The 12,766-nt window shown below is 38.4% G+C and overlaps 1 protein-coding gene and 1 long non-coding RNA gene across 5 annotated transcripts; one reads left to right on the forward strand and one right to left on the reverse strand.

The window, feature by feature from the left end:
- The first annotated feature begins 3,253 nt into the window (after positions 1-3,253).
- Positions 3,254-8,263, forward strand: LOC146702485 (uncharacterized). 2 transcript variants are annotated; one of them, XM_085465388.1, is made up of 5 exons: positions 3,254-3,334; positions 5,572-5,623; positions 6,488-6,643; positions 6,877-6,972; positions 7,148-8,263. In XM_085465388.1, the coding sequence occupies exons 3-5, from the start codon at positions 6,530-6,532 to the stop codon at positions 7,385-7,387; spliced, it is 450 nt and encodes a 149-aa protein (XP_085321514.1). In that variant the 5' UTR covers positions 3,254-3,334; positions 5,572-5,623; positions 6,488-6,529; the 3' UTR covers positions 7,388-8,263. The 2 variants fall into 2 exon arrangements, with proteins under 2 accessions (XP_085321514.1, XP_085321513.1); XM_085465387.1 differs by having other exon boundaries at positions 5,572-6,643.
- A 200-nt stretch (positions 8,264-8,463) lies between these two features.
- LOC146702486 (uncharacterized) lies at positions 8,464-12,441 on the reverse strand. 3 transcript variants are annotated; one of them, XR_014921841.1, is made up of 3 exons: positions 11,587-12,441; positions 8,729-11,246; positions 8,464-8,641 (listed from the first exon to the last, which is right to left on the reverse strand). It is a non-coding gene; the product is annotated as an uncharacterized LOC146702486 (long non-coding RNA). The 3 variants fall into 3 exon arrangements; XR_014921840.1 differs by having other exon boundaries at positions 8,729-11,260; XR_014921842.1 differs by having other exon boundaries at positions 8,729-10,164; positions 10,573-12,441.
- Between the last annotated feature and the right edge of the window lie 325 nt (positions 12,442-12,766).

The following is a 12,766-nucleotide window of genomic DNA, read 5'->3' on the forward strand; positions in this document are numbered from 1 at the left end:
TGACACCTCCAGATCCCTGTTCCGGTTTTACCTTGTACACAGGTAGGTTCGGCAGCTGTGTGATGACAATGTAAGGTATTGACTTCCATCGGTCTTGCAGTTTGCGTTTACCAGTAAGGCCAACATTTCTTATCAGGACTCTGTCTCCTTCTTGTAAAGGTTGGTCTCTTACTCTTTGGTCATAAAGTGACTTGTTTCTCAAATGGTTCTTTGTTGCATTCTCGGTAGCTAGATATTATGCTTGTTTGAGTTCTTTCCTCATTTTGTCGATGTACTGCAGGTGAGTCATCTCTGCGTCATCTTCAAGAACAGCACCAAAGCAGATGTCAATGGGCAATCTGGCATTAAGTCCAAACATTAAATAGTATGGAGAATATCCAGTAGACTCATTTTTTGAGCAGTACTAACTGGCTAATGTGCTGACTCCAGTTTTTGTTTCTGTACATTTTCAAGAGTTCCAAGCATTGATAGCAGGGTTCTGTTGAAAAGTTCTGGCTGAGCATCTCCTTGCGGATGATATGGTGAAGTACGTGATTTTCGGATACCTAGCATAGACAAGAGCTCTTTGATAAGGCGGCTTTCACACATTTTGATGTATTGGTCCACATCAGCATTCATGTGTGGCCAATATAGTCTTTTGTCTCTTAGTTCAAGTTTTCCGCTCTCACTACTTAACAAAGACATATCAGGTGGTTGATTTTTGGATGTGACAAGTTGCTTTCCAGTATGTATGGCTTGTTTGACTGGTCCAATGACTGGGTCCAGATCTTGAGCGACTTGTAAGTCTGTAGGAGTCAATTGATCTTCCAAAGTTGCTTTTAGGTTTACTGGAAGAACGTAAGCTTCTGGAATCATCGATGTAGGAACTCCAAGTTGGTCTACTAGCCTGAGAGAGGACTCAGTAGTTTCATAGATAGATTCCTTTTTACAGATGGCTTTTATGGCAGATTGTGGAACATCTGTCCATTCGGTGTCATTGCTGTGTTGTCGGGACAATAGATCTGCGTCTATGTTGTGACGACCAGGACGATATTAGATGTTGAAATCGTACGTGGCTAAAGCTGCAAGCCAACGATGTCGAACAGCATTTAGCTTTGCAGTGGTCAACACGTAGGTTAGGGGATTTTTGTCAGTTCTAACCGTGAACTTAGCTCCATAAAGATAGTATGAAATTGTTAAGGTTCAAAAATTGAGGAAGGAGAGTACAAACAACCATGGTCCAGAAGATCTTGGTCAAACAATTGATTTTAATGAATACACGCGTGGGAAGACCATTCTGTATGCAGACAGGAATTAATCTTCGACTTAATCAAAGCATACACAGATTTTTATAGCATCAGGGTTTGAATTAATGACGCCCCTTCATACGTCACAGACAGAATACATACATACGTCAAATCAAAACCACAATGACTTTTAACACAGTTTAAAAGAACGTTGTCTTCATCTCGTCTGGAACACGAGCCCCACATCCTGCCAGACGCTGTTCCTCTTTCCAGAGACAAACATGACCAACTTCTCACCTATAAATGAGTCTACTAATGTGTGTGTGTGTATTTGTTGACCCTACATGCCCTCTCATCTCACCCGTTGCACTTCTGACCTTTTACCAGACCAGAGGCTCATCCTTATGTGTAATAACCTAACTGAAACTACATGTACTATGTTGATTAAATGTTTTAATCAAGAACCTCTACTAAGAGCTTAGTAAAAGAATATAAAAGTATAACAGACAATTTGAATAACCTAGTAATTCAAATAGCCTCGTCTAACCTGCTCAGAATAACTTAGACTCTGCTTTCACTTCTGCAAACTCTCTGGAACTTCCTGTCAACTGCAACTTATTCTTTCTAAAACACACACACTGTTTAAACCTCTGAATACAATATCAATGCTGCAGATTCTATTATTAATGCAATGGTAATGATGATGATTATTTAACAATAGCAGTAAAATAATTTCCCTGCTCCACACTCCCTCTCTCGACCTCTGGAACACCAGAGGTCGCAATACATTGTGTCCTCGCTCTGACCCTCTCTGGCTCAGCAAATCAGACAACCTCATGTCCTCTAATTGGTCCAGTAATAAACACCAGCTCCCATTCGAGAACACTCCATGCGTAAGCTTAGGTTTTCTTGGTCCCTCTCTTGTGGTCCATCAGGCCTCGGACCTCCAGGATCCTCACCCCCCTGTGGTCACCGAGATCTTCTGCAAAGGAAACAAAACACCTTTTCCTGCACCTCCCTAACTTATCATATTTGGGACTTCTGTAATCAAAAGCCTGATCCTAATTATGTTCTTAACTTATTGACTTGTAATTATATAGATATTCTTCAGCGTTACTCATCACTTTAAAACTCTTCAAGCGCTGCTTTCACGTCCGGTTGCTTGCTCTATTTTCCCTTATCTGATCATCAACTTCCTTTACACGAACTGTCGCTGCTCAACAAGAAAATCATTATAAGCGCCTATTCTACTAAAAGCTCCAAAAGAAAACAACCACTTTAATCAATTAAGTTTAAGCATATAAGAGAAACAACTCCTGTGTGTTAACACTAACTTCATTTTAACCTCACATTTCCTATGTTATAACCTGTTTTTGGTATAGCCTTTTTATTTCATTTTGCTCATTTTAATGTAACAATACCTCCTAATTTTAGTTTATCAGACTTAACCAAAATATATGCTTTCCTTCCTCTTTGGTCCGTCCTTAAGTTCAGTTAAAAGCTAAATGAATTTGAGGCCTTTTGCCTGGAATTAATACTGTCATGTGTGTTTATGGACTCTGTGTCTGTAAGCGCGTGCAATCCTTCAATAACTCATATCATCCTCACAGTAGATTGGCTAATCATAGCGCTAGCCAAAGGCTCGTGACCCTCAAGAGACAAATTGAGCCACAACTCCTTTAAAGGCACAAAATGCAATATGTATAACAATCATTTCTACGTATAAGCTCTCCCGTTTATCCCAAAAATAAATCTATGTAATATCTGTATGTGTAAGCCTACACTGAAAGAAGTGATATTGTCTCCTTTTAAATATAGCATATTATATTTTGGTATATCTTTTCAATTCAAATGAGTAATTCCTGTCTACATATATAATTCGAGTAACTCCAGAATACATTCCCTGCGTTTTAATCCAATTAATTTTAGTTAATTAAATGTAGCTCAAAATGCTTAAGTATGTTTTTCATAGCCTCCTGCTGGGCCATTTTGCGCATGCGTTAGGACAGGCCACCATTTTGCACGCGGACTGAAGAAGCGGACTCTTTGTGTGCTGCAAGCAGGCTCAAGTTAATCGCACAACTTCATATAAAGGTGGTCTAGCTTCGGTAAGTAAACCTTTTACGGTCGTTTTTGTTTTATTTTTTTACCTCAGTCAAAGCATGTTGACTCTTTAAGACGTGTGCACATGGAGAAAGAAGTCTAAGTAGTTGTACACCTCTGAACTTTGTCATGAATTTGACTTAAGCTAGCTATGTGCTCTATTAGCTACTGCTCTATTAAAAGAGTAATTGTATTGATGCGTTAAAATGTCATATGTTTTTAGCTTAGTTCTTGTGGCACACTTTGTACTAACAAATTATGGAACGAGGCAATTTCTCTGTAGTTAGCTGTAAAGTTCACTGTACAGTCGCCTGCAGTTTTAAGTTAAGAAATTGTCCCTCCCGCCACAACATTGGCATTAAGGAATAGTCGGGCGGGGGAGGGGGCTTCTGAACGCACCTGCACAGTCAGGGGTGCAGTAGGAAATAAGTAGGATTGGCATTGCACAACGTCTTTTGTGCAGAAAAAAATAATGGTTGTAAACTGTGGAGGAGAATAACTCAGTGGTTGCCAAAAATGTGAGATCAAAAGGCACTGAGAGTGATGTTTGTCAGAACTGAAATTAACTCAGAAAAGAAGTTGCTTCACTTGATAGAGCTGTTGAGTGCAAGACCTGTCAGCGGTCTGGTTTAGCATTTAAAGCCTCGCTACGTGCTTCCAAACCGCTGCATTTAATCTCAGAGAAAACTAACACAGAGAAGTAAAGCAAGTGTGTAAGTTCATCTCTTTATGTTTGCATAGTATTTCCATGTTGAGCTTAACAACCGATGTATGGAGCCACAGCTGGACTGGCTGTCGGAGTTTTGTATTGAGGGGGAAAGGAAGCGATTTGTTTTATACTTCAGCTAGAATGAAAAAAGACACAAAGCTGGAGTTATTCGGTGTCTTCATGCTGAACAGCTAAAACTTCTTCCCTCATTCTCCCCCCTCCCTCTCCTGTTGCTACTTCAATCATGAAACTGATCGATTATCAGGTGATCGGCTTTTCTGTCGCTAGTCTCTCTCATTTGTTAGTCACCCAGTTTGCGCTAGAAAGAGGAAAACGGCAGATAAACAACAGCAGCACGTTTAAACTTGATAAGCTGTTGCTAGAATTTTTTTAATATTACTTCTAGTATCCGCTTATGTTTTCTGGAGCCACAGCCGTAATAGCTGCTGGTCATGATAGTTTGGATATGTGGTGAGAAGGAAACATGAAGGTGAAACCAGGAGAAGTTTTTACTGAATCATTAGAGCTGAACAGGTAATGAAGAAACAGGTTTACATTTTAGGTCACATGAATGAGTTGAAGGGAAGTTATGAACTGTTTATGAGAGACAAATAACACCAGGATCCTTTTCTATGTAGCTGACATCTGGTAACTGTGCAGGGGCGGATCTAGCAAAGTTTTGCCAGGGGGCCAGGTAGGGCATTAACAGGGAAAGGGAGACACAAAGACATAATTTTCTTTCTTATTCTCATTTAAAATGTCTAGCTTTTAATAAATAATTATTCTAAATCTTACTACCAAAGTGGTGATCTGGTTAAATGTATAGAGATCCATTATTGTATGTAGTAAATATTAAGTCTAATATATGCCCTAGTAATAGTAGTACATATAGCACTTTTTCCTTTGGGAAGGTACGCTGTCTGCGCTGTCTGCAACTGTATTGAAGAAAAATGTTGAATCAAATTATTATAGAAAAATAATTGATTTCTGTGCATTAAAGTAGATTACGTCAATTAAGCATTATCAGGCGAAGGGTGCGGGGTGGTTTCCTAATATTTTTGCTGGGAGTTGGCAGTCCTATTAGTTAGTTTAATATTTCTATGTACTGTTTAGAATACCTGAATAAGGAGGATGGTGTAAGTTTTTTAGGTTGATCAGTATTGCTGAAGTATAAAATATTTTGGGTGCAGTGTATTTTTTGCATACAGGTATAACAGAATAGCTTTAATGTTTTGTTTTTAAAACTGAGTATGAACTTATACAAAATGCAGCAAAATATTCATAAAAACAGTTTTATTTATTATAAAATACACTATATCAGATTCATATCGGCATCGGCAGATAATCAAATTTATGATATCGGTATCGGACATAAAAAAGTGGTATCGTGCCATCTGTAGTTTGCACAGAGGCACAAGTAAGATTTGTTTTGTTACAAGGGAGTATCATGAAGTAATGCACTAATGGCTTGGAAACGGTAATTGTTTGTCTTTCTAAAGTTTATTTTTTTTATTTGTCTTCCTTTTCTGGCAGATTTTCTTCCCCTTATGTGTTACTGTTTATTCAAGAAGATGGTGTTATTTTGGTAAGTACATGCAAATTCCTTACATATTTATCACAACAGTATTTGTCACAGTATTGCAGGGACAAGTTTATCTATCTCATCTTAAGGGGTCTTGTGATTATTAATATTGATATTAATTAATATCAATTAATATATATGATTAAATTTCTTTTATCCAGGACAAAAGAAAAAAAAAACTTGCGAAAGTGAAATGAAAAACAAGAATTTAGTTCTTGTGAGTTAAGAGGATGCAGAGCATAGGGTTAGATGGAGGTGGATCATTCACTGTGGTGATCCCTGAAGGAAACAGCCAAGAGAAAAAGGATCAGATTGCAAAAAAAAAATGTGGTTTGTTTGCATACATGAGTCTTTACGGTACCCACAGGACTCCTGAAGTATAAGTACTCTGAAGTTTGCAGAGCAATTTCAGAGATGTTTGGGGCTTACATGGCAAGCATGTTTTTAGTTGCACATCTAAATTTTCTCTGCTCTCTGTTGCTGATGGCAGAGTTCTGCCCCGCTGACCTCACAGGTGAGACACTCCCACCAGTGGACAAAGAGCACAGGAAAATGTGTTGCCAACCACCTGAAACAGACAAATATCTGCTTTTTAAAACCCTTTAAACCCGTTAAATGGACTGATGCCATTCATTTCTTCTTTGATTAACAGTAGTAACATCCTTCATGCACTGTATACTAACCCATATGATAATCATGCTTTATGAAGTGATGGCAATTGCATTGTAGCATTTAATGAAGAAATAACAAAATAATCATACCAATGATTAAGCACCAGTCTTCTTTTTTTCTGTGTGTGTGTGTGTGTGTGTGTGTGTGTGTGTGTGTGTGTGTGTGTGTGTGTGTGTGTGTGTGTGTGTGATACAGGTAAATGCTGAATTCCAGTGTATTACAACACTTCAACTGGAGATGACCTTCGCGGCACAGTTAGACAGAATTACACCTCAGTTGATGACAGTTTTCCAGAAGAAGGGCGGTGTTTCTGGGCAGAAACTTGCCCACCACTTGCAGATCATGCAAGTGGTAAATCTGAATATTGCAAATTTTATTTGGATTTCTTTTGTCTTAAGTGGCAGGTCACTGGTGAGTCCAATAAGCCGTTTTAGGTGACCAGCCAAGCAATCTAAATTTTGAAATTTCATATATAAATTTTATTTACTATGTTTGAACTGACATATGATAACATTTACTTATTGCGAATGTCAGACATTGTTCTTTTTTCCAAATTGGTTTAATCAGCAACTCTCTTTAAACAGGCTGAAAGTGATGTTAAAGTGAAAAGGGAAGCAGTTCTCAGGGCACTTTGCCTCTACCTTGGTGAAGAGGACGGAAGCCTTATTCGGGAGTTCTTTGTAAGTCATTTAAGTCATTGTAAGCAAGTCATCTATACACACACTTTTTAGATAGATATCTGTGTGTGTGTGTATTACACACACACACACACACACACACACACACAAACGACTAGATTGGAATTTAATTGTAGAGTTAATTGTTTTTTCTTTTACCTTTTTATTAAATGTTTAGGACATTGAAGGAGATGATATCCAGAGAGACCTGAAGAAGCACACCATGGGCATTTATGTCATCAACAGGGAGGATGGACAAAATGGACATTATGATGACATTGGAATATTTGTTGAAGGGGAGATAGTCATGGACAACATTGGATCTCTGGCCCAAGCTTGTGCATTGATGCTTGGAGTAATCTATGCACTAAACCTAGCCTTCCCCAAGGAATTGAAGGACTATTATGAATTCATTTAGAAAGTGTTGATGGGATTCGATGGTGAAAAGCTCTCCCCCAAAGTCTTTGGGCTGAAGAACAAAATTGCTACTGGATAGGAAGATTTCTAAAATAACACATCAAGAGAATGCTGTTATGTAAATTACCAATGACTGGTGCTCTTGTGAATAGGAGTGAAACTCTTGTACAACCATCATTTGTTCTGTGTTATGTTTCGATTGAACATTTTAACTTTCAATAATGAATGTTTCACGTGTGGTACATTTGAGTAGCTTGAAGAGCAACTTTGTAATTATTCAGTTATAGCTGCTGCCCTGCGTATAATCAGTGTTAACTCAACCGGATAAAAAAAAAAAAAAAAAAAAACATTCATGATTACCACACTGCAGCACACTGGTAACACTTTAAAGACTATTAATTGTTTTGAAGCGAGTATGTTAGGTCAGAAAATATGTAAAACATTCAGAATCTTCAAGGAAGGACTAGAATGGAAAGACAGTGGTCAATAAGCAGTAAGGAAAACACAAGTTTAATTTTAAGTCTAATTACCTTATTAAAATGCAATTTCTAAATATGGATCGCAGAACAGCAAGTCTGAAACTGGTTAGTTTGTGGATGCATCAGTTTCTAATTGTGATACATTATACTGCTGGTAGTGTTTTATTCTTTTATGTAAGGAGTTTGTTTGTTTTTTCTTTTTTAGAGGAAGAGAAACATTGGTTAACATTTCTCTTGTCTGTTGTTTCTGTTTTGTTTGAATACAGCTTTTTAAAGCTACTAGTTCATAGGCAAAAGTTTTGTAATTTGTATTATACAAATTGCAGCAATTTCCCTTAGAGATGTGGATTCTTATTCTGTTTGCAACAAATTTTGCATTAATAAATGATGTGAAAGAATGTTGTAGTTTTCATTATTGACGTTTTTAAAAACTACAAATCAGGGTAAGCAATATTTTTTAAGTAAACTTAACTTAATTGAAATAGAGAGAAATTAACAATTTGATTGATTTGAATATAAGTTTGGGACATAAGTGTAAAGGAAACAAATTATTCTGGTTGTCACGGTCTGGCTGGCAGACCGTGGGGATGTGGGGAAGGAGGACCCAGGCGCGGAGCTCAAAGTTCAAGCAGTGCGTTTATTTACAGAGGGTGATATCAAACAACAATAAATCCCCGTGTCTTTCCCCAGACTCCCGTGTCGTGTCCTCCAAGTGCTCTCTGCTCCCGTGTCTGCACTCCCGGTGCTCGCTGCTCCTTAAGCCTTCCACGCTCCTCCTGCGGGAAACAATAGCGGCAGTAGTCAGGACACTGAACAATGGCAGGCATACACTACACGACCAAAACCTAAACTGGGTAACTAACGTGGAGTCCCAAGCAATGATCCCGCGTCGGTGGGAGCTCCAAGACTCTCCTAAGTAGCTCCCCCGACGAGCCCTGATCAGCGGCAGGTGTGTGGCTTCGGGTGTGGCCAGTCCTTCCGCAGGGCCACACCCCTCAGGCCTGCAGGTGGCTGAGCTCCATCCTCCAAGCATCCCCGCAGACATAAACACACACACTCACATCTACAATCATGGAGGAGAGCAGCAGCAATACCAAAATAGATATAATAATAATAATAATAATATAATACATAACTGCTCAGGGATCCTGGGTTGCCCAGTCCCAGGACCCTGACACTGGTACATTTAACACGACCTTAGTTGGACTTACTAATAATATTTGACTAAGACGTATCCACAACAGTTAAGTTAAAGTAGCTTAAAAATATATGTTGGTTTTACTCGCTTAAATTAAATTCAGTGTACTTAAAAAATATTTCTGGATTCAAACAAATTTATTTCGTGCAACCACTTGTCATAAAAAAATTGAGTAAATTGAACAAAACATTTTTTTCAGTGTACATTATAACCACTACTTCTAGACATCAAAAAGAAATCAAACCTTTTCTACTCCTTCAACCCTCACTAATTTTCCCCCAAAGCATATCTTTTTGTCAACATGTCCCACAATTTCCCTCTAAGATTTGTACACAGCTTTAAGACACTGGCATTGTATCTACTAAACAGGATTCAGTTCACTTTAATCCTTTAACCTTAACATAAAAATAACAGTTTCAGTTTTACCATATCCAAATGATCAAAAAACCCAAATGTCCTAATATGATCCTAAATTATTAAACAATTAAATTAATAAACCCTAAACCCCCCTTTATTTTGACACATGAAATGTGTCAAAATACTATACAAAACTAAAAATGCTCAGTTTCCCCACTCATGATCCAATCTATGTCTTAAAACACAACAATTATCAGTCATGTGTTTCTTCAATTAATGGTAACATGAGTTATATCAAAAAATGTTTCCCCTTTAGCATTTGGCATTCTCCCAACAATATACTATAATACCATAATCTAACCCCACTCAATAAAACAGAAATTTTCTCTGGTAATAAGCAAATTGTTTGTCCACATTTATTCATTCACACCTTCATCCAGTCACACATTCACTCACATGCAGTCACACCATATTTTTTGCTAATAGTGGAGACCCCCGCGCAAGTGATCAGATTCTCCACCCTCAGCAAAATGAGCTCATTCATTTTTTCTATTTTCCATAGGAAAATATTTCTTTATGCTTTTGAACTGGATGGACTCGCTACAATCCTTTTTCAGACAGGGACTTACGACCTCATCAGGTCCCCACAGGTAGCTTTCTCCTCAGCCAGTTGTAATCTGGAAAGCCCACCTTATATTTGCTCTTCCCGAGAATTTGTCAGCGCTGTTATTCACTGTTGCAGGCCTGCTTAGAACAAAAATGAGGAAAAAATAGAGCTGATTATTAGCTCATGAAAACACAAAACAAAATCACCTGACAGGTTTTCTCTAAGTGCACTGTTACAAAAATAATGGGCCCCCTCTTAGACATGTCCATGTTTCCTAAAACTCCCTCTATTAAAAACAAAAAACAAAAACAATCCCAACCTAACTAACAGAATCAACCCATCACCACAACAACCTAAAAAACCTTAAACACACAAAAGTTTTGCCACCACATAATTTCACCTCCTCAATACACCGAAAGTCTTGTTAACGCCACACAATTTGCACACAACAATCACCCCCTTTATGCACTTTAACATGCTTACATTCAACATAAAACATAACCCCCTTACGACAACATATAAGCACTAAACTATAAATTTCCTACCCAAATCTGCACTCCTCTTCTCTGGCATGCTTCCTCTTCTGAAAACCTCAGTCACACACACACAGGAAGCTCCTTCGTCACCACTCACTTCAGCTAATTTGCATACTGAGTCATCTCTCAATGAGTTGCCGTAACAAGAAAAACACATGTTTAAACATTACCAACTTACTAAATTATTTTATTTATTTCTACAGTGATCACTGGTTTTGATCACTCAGTACCAGGGCACTCCTAAGTCACTCTTTTAAAACCACTCATACAAATAGCAAGCTGTTCTTCATTGCATATGTTTGTGTTCTTAGCCAGGTTTAATCAGTGTCTATGCATTAATTTCCACAAGCTTGTCTTGTCTTTGTAGGGTTAATGCATTTTCTGTTTGTGTGTGTTAATTTGCATATGTTGCTTTTGCAGTGTTTCAGACTCCTTCACAATTTTGCCTTTAAACAGTCAATTTTCTCCTTTCCAAATTTGCTAACCCAAATTCTGATTTCCCACCTTAAATAACAGCATTCCTTATCCTCAGCCACAAGTTAGGGCTCCACTTGTCAGGTTTATGGAGACATGGCGCTGTGAACAATTCAACTAGAAACTTGCCTTGGCATGTCCAGTCAAGTTAACCTACAGGTTTCTTCCGACCGCTGCATGTGGAGAATTGATCCAGGTCTGTTTCGCCCCTAAAGAAACACAACTGAGACATTTTCATTATTATCATGAGTACTTAAACTACCCGTTTCCCTCTCTCTGGTCAGAAATACCAGCTTATGTTATGTGTATAAGTGTAAGCAGGTCTTCATTGCTTTTCCTATGTATGTTAATGTTCAGTGAGTGTAAGCTGCTTTCTTCATTGCCTCTGTATGTTATAATCAGGTTTAATTCATGCATCTTTTCACTGATTTCTTAATTCAAAACTATCTCACTTATTCTTTCCAGAAATAATTTCACATGTAACACTTTGTGTATGTGTGTTTTCTATTCATTGATGTAATTGTCAATTATTTTCTCTCTTTATTTTACCTCCTTTTAGTTTTCTGGTGGACATCTCTAAACACCATCATGAGTTCAGGCTTCAATTTCAGTCCAATTATACTCTGTATTCTTGCAGTCGAACTCGTCCGGCTTCACCTCGCACTGGTCCCTGTCCTCTTCTCTCAGTGTCCTTTTGTTGTCTTGAATTCTCCAGCAAACACAGTCTGTTTCTTCTCTGTTTCTCTTCAATATTTTCCTTTTGGATTAAGTCCCAGCCTGGCAAAATATCACATTCAGTGCCTTTAGACAGTCATGTCTCTGTTCTTACCAGCCTGCAGTTCACCGTCCATGTTTCATCACGTGGTTTCTTCTTTTCTGTTGATGCTTTCAGTCGTCTCTTTCAAGATTACTTCAAGCATGGCAAATCTGACAATCAGTGTCCAGTGCTTTCCACAGCTCATTATCCCACTGTTCAACTGCCCAGCCTGTAATTTACAGTACATGTTTCCACCTCGTGGTTCTTTACATGCTGCTGCTGATGTCACCAGTCGACAGTGTCAAAGGTTCAGTAGCACTGACTTTTGCCTGCTATTAATTCTTCTCAAATCCACGATGTTCTGTTGGTCTTCATCAGGAGATTAACTGTCCTTTGAGCTTCTTCTCAGGATGGTGACAAGTGCGAGGTCAAGCTATAAGCCAAAATCTGGCCTGTTTTCTCCCCATTATGCTACTCTACTGGTTTTGGCGCCGTACTCAAAATTCCAGGTTGAGAGAAGTCCACCTTTATTCATTTGTAACCTGTATTGACACACTAAAGCATACGATTAATATCCTTTTCATTTATTTTCTTAAAACCTCCATTCGCTTTATCTGCCTAGAGTTTAACCCATCTGGGTGCTCACTCGTCACAGTCTCTCCTTCTATGGGCATGCAACCTTCCTGTCACCCACACCATTTCCTGTTACACACACACAGCACTCAGAGCAATATTTTCGGTTCCTCTTTCCTATTTTACAACCTAATCAAACTGTTTAGTTTTACTAAGTTTTGATCTAAAAACAATGCACCCTTATTTCACGCACACACACTTTTAAATATACTAAATTCTTTGCATTTGTCAGCATTCACATCACAGTCTTCCGCGTGCTCGGCCGAGCTCTTTCAAACTTCAGGAATCGTCTCACACACACCGCCTTTTCCTCTCACACTTCCTTTTGCACTCACTCTA

Source organism: Copadichromis virginalis, linkage group LG8, assembly GCF_057382275.1.
Source record: "Copadichromis virginalis isolate Kocher_CV1m ecotype Utaka linkage group LG8, C_Virginalis_male_GT1.1, whole genome shotgun sequence".
NCBI lineage: Eukaryota > Metazoa > Chordata > Actinopteri > Cichliformes > Cichlidae > Copadichromis > Copadichromis virginalis.

Excerpts from the sequence above, each read along its gene's own strand:
- LOC146702485 (XM_085465387.1), top strand. The coding sequence starts at position 6,530 with ATGACCTTCGCGGCACAGTTAGACAGAATTACACCTCAGTTGATGACA. Across the intron at positions 6,644-6,876 it reads ACTTGCAGATCATGCAAGTG|GCTGAAAGTGATGTTAAAGT; the intron begins GTAAATCTGAAT and ends CTCTTTAAACAG. Across the intron at positions 6,973-7,147 it reads GCCTTATTCGGGAGTTCTTT|GACATTGAAGGAGATGATAT; the intron begins GTAAGTCATTTA and ends TTAAATGTTTAG.